This window comes from Tupaia chinensis, unplaced genomic scaffold (genome assembly GCF_000334495.1).
Source record: "Tupaia chinensis unplaced genomic scaffold, TupChi_1.0 Scaffold000659_1, whole genome shotgun sequence".
NCBI classification, from domain to species: domain Eukaryota; kingdom Metazoa; phylum Chordata; class Mammalia; order Scandentia; family Tupaiidae; genus Tupaia; species Tupaia belangeri.
In genome coordinates, this window is record NW_006160181.1 from 428,632 (window position 1) to 431,929 (window position 3,298).

General features: G+C 50.9%; 1 protein-coding gene across 3 annotated transcripts in view; it reads left to right on the forward strand.

Annotated features, from left to right (window-relative positions):
* The first annotated feature begins 26 nt into the window (after positions 1–26).
* Positions 27–3,298, forward strand: part of RAB13 (RAB13, member RAS oncogene family) — a 6,002-nt gene continuing 2,730 nt past the window's right edge. The window contains exons 1-3 of one of the 3 annotated variants that reach the window (XM_014592133.2): positions 171–283; positions 373–479; positions 1,721–1,781. In XM_014592133.2, coding sequence (XP_014447619.1) covers positions 443–479; positions 1,721–1,781 — 98 coding nt within the window. In that variant the 5' untranslated portion in view covers positions 171–283; positions 373–442. Of the gene's footprint in view, positions 284–372; positions 480–1,720; positions 1,782–3,298 lie in introns of all 3 variants that reach the window. The other 2 variants (XM_014592134.2, XM_006159803.3) reach the window with 2 other exon arrangements.

Genomic DNA, 3,298 nt, shown 5'->3' on the forward strand with positions numbered 1-3,298 from the left:
GCAGTCCGGAGGGGCCGCCTCTCCTCTTTCCCGGAGCCTGGGCGGAGAGGGAGGAAAACTTCCTGGCCTGGGCTCCGGCCGCCCTGTCTGCCAACCCTCCAATCCCGCCTACCCTGCCGGGCGCTTCCCCACCCCTCCCCCGGCGCCCCAGTGTCCGCCATGGCCAAAGCCTACGACCACCTCTTCAAGTTGCTGCTCATCGGGGACTCGGGGGTGGGCAAGACTTGTCTGATCATTCGCTTTGCAGAGGACAACTTCAACAGCACTTACATCTCCACCATCGGTGAGCCTACCGGCGTGTCCCAGACCCCCACTGCCCCGCGCCTTCATCCTCAGGCTCCGGGATTCCTCGTGACCCTACTTTTCCTTCAGTCTAGAGTAAGGCTCCCAACTCCAGTCCCTCAGCCTCTGTCTCAGACCCATCCCCCAAACCCGCCTCTGGATGGTACCTAAACCTCTGAGCTCTCTGAGGCCTCCAGGTAACTGTTCTTTTGCTGCCAGCCTCTTCTTGGTACCACCTTGCTAGTCTCCCCAAACGGACACGAACCCTTCTTTCCCCTCAAGGCTCCTCTTCCCCCACCCCCATCCACCTAGAAGTCTCTTGGTCCACTGTCCACATTTCCTGTCTCCTTCTCGCCAGCAGCTGTCTCCCAGCTCTGCCAGCCTTTCTGTCCCATGGCCATCCCCAGCTTACCATCCACTCCTCAGACTCCCTGCCCCTCACCTGGTAGGGGTGGGAGGGTGAGGGAGAGGCTGGGCTTCCTGGAGGATGGCCCAGGGACTGGGATCATGGATTTGCAGTCGGCTGAGGAGGGTGGGAATGAGGGGACTTTTGGGGTCTCTGAGTCAGCCTGGTGACTCATCGTCCTCCCCGGGGCCAACAGCAGGCTGGAGGGAGGTGCCCAAGTTTCAATAAGGAGAACATTGTCCCCCCCCCCCATCTTTCTCCTCTGGCCTGGGAAATAAGACAGGGTGTCTCAAGACAATTCTGGTTACAAAGAGGAAGGAAAAATGCCCCTTTTTTCCTAACTCAGTCCTAGGAGGACTTCTGTGTAGCCTCAGGCTTCTTTAGTTCCAAGCCTGTTCCTCTAGTTAAATCGCATCCAATGGCATCAGCTGCCTTTTCCTTATTCTTTACCCCCTAGAGCGAGGAAAGCCAAAGCCGGTGAAGTACTGAGTGGAGGATTCTAACAAAACAGGAGGGAGGAGGAACGTGGTAATATTTTGGGGAGACAGAGGCTGAATTAGAGAGTTGCCAGCCAGCAAAGCTAAGGGAACCCAAGAGGGGGTTGGGGGCCTTAACCTCCCTGTAGAATTTTCATCACTTTTTCCTCCCCCCCAAAATCTATAAAACCTAGGCCAAATAGTATGCTTGCTATACAAATGGAGCTTCCAGAAAATTCCAGTTCTACACTTCCAACAAGATTGCTCTCCCGCAGAATTTCTGGTGCTGCCTCTGCTGCACCCCAGTCTGTCCTCCCCCATACACATTTCTTAAAGAACTATTTAATTTTATGTATTATTTTTTAATTTGCTGTAGGGCACACACACTCACCAGAGAGAGAGGGAAAGTGAGAAAGCAAGATGCGAGGTCCAGGACTCGAACTGCAATTGGCCATGTGGGAGTCCAGTGGCTTAACCACCAAGCCACTCGCTGGCCCCCCCATAAACTTTTACATGCTCACACATACACATCCCAGTGTCTATCCTTCACCCCTAGGAATTGATTTCAAGATCCGCACTGTGGATATAGAAGGGAAGAAGATCAAACTACAAGTCTGGTGAGTGAATCCCCCAGGCGCTGAGCTTCCCCATTTACTCTTTTCTCTCTTCCTTTCTCTCTCTCTCTCTTTCTTCCTTCCTTTCTTCCTTTTCTTTCTTTCTTTCCTTTCCTCAGGGCGTGTGCACTGGCCAGAGAGACAGAAAGCGAGAAATCACCCCTGAGAGAGATGGCCATGCTGCAATCCCTTCTTCCCCATTCTCCTCCTGGGATCTTGGGCATGCATGCACACATGCCCAGCATGAGTTTAAGCCACCAGGTCCTGGATTTGAACCACGATCAACTACATGGGAGTTCAGCGACATAGCCATTACGTCAACTGCTCTCTCTTTCTTTTTTTTTTTTTTTTTGTTATGGGGCACGTGCGCCCGCCAGAAAGACAGAGAGACAGAAATCAAGAAATCACCCCCCAGGGGGGATGGCCACACTACAATCCCTTCTCCATTCTTCTCTCAGGATCTTGGGCACACACGCACACATGCCTAGTGTGAGTTTAAGCCCCCAGATCCAGGACTCGAACCACAGTCGACTACATGGGAATCTAGCGACATAGCCCTTACACTAACTGCTGGTCCCATATTTTTTCTTTAAGAGAGATTTTTGCCGTAGGGTGTGTGCACTAGCCAGAAGAGACAGAAGATGAGAAATCACCCCCGGGGAGGATGGCCACACTGCAATCTCTTCTCCATTCTCCTCTCAGGATCTTGGGCATGCATGCACATGTGCCTGGTGTGAGCTTTAAGCCACCAGGTCCAGGATTTGCACTGCGGTTGACCACATAGGAGTCCAGCAACATAACTATTACACCATCTGTTGGTCTCCCTTTCCCCCGTTACTCCTTCCAGTTTTTCCTGATCGGTTTCTCTCACCTCGCTCAGCTGTCCTTCCATGTCTCTTCCTGTTCTCCCAACTAGATTCACCTTTTTCGTAACTTTGGCCTTCCCCAGCTCCAGAGCGTTATCAGACCTTGATGACAAGTATCTGCCGGACCGTAACGTGAAATAGGCTCTTAGCAGTTGAATGGCAGGTAGCAGAACCAAAACAGGACTCCCAGTCTAGTACCCTCTCACAAAGCCAGATACAGAGGTTTGATCTGACGGTTTTAAGGAAGACCCTGAAGTGTTTAAGTGGCATGAGGCTTAAGGGAGGCATTACGCTACGGCAGATAACAGAAGACTGAGTTCAAATCCTGGTCCTGCCACCTGACTTTATTAAGCTTCTCCAAATCTGTCTTCTCATTTGTAAAATGGGGACAATGAAACATGTCTTGCAACAATGCAGGAGGATTAGAGAAAATGATACATACACACACAATGACATGTGCAGTGTTTCTCACAGAGTAAGCATTCAGTGAATAACAAGAGACATCTTGTTTCTTGGGCCTCCTTCCGTCTCAGTATCAGCCCAGCTGTCGTTCATTCTTTATCTTCCTTTGCTGTTTCTTGATTCTGTTCCTTTCAGCCCCATTGCAGAAGCTACGTTCTTTTTTTTTTTTTTTTTTTTTTTTTGGGGGTTTTT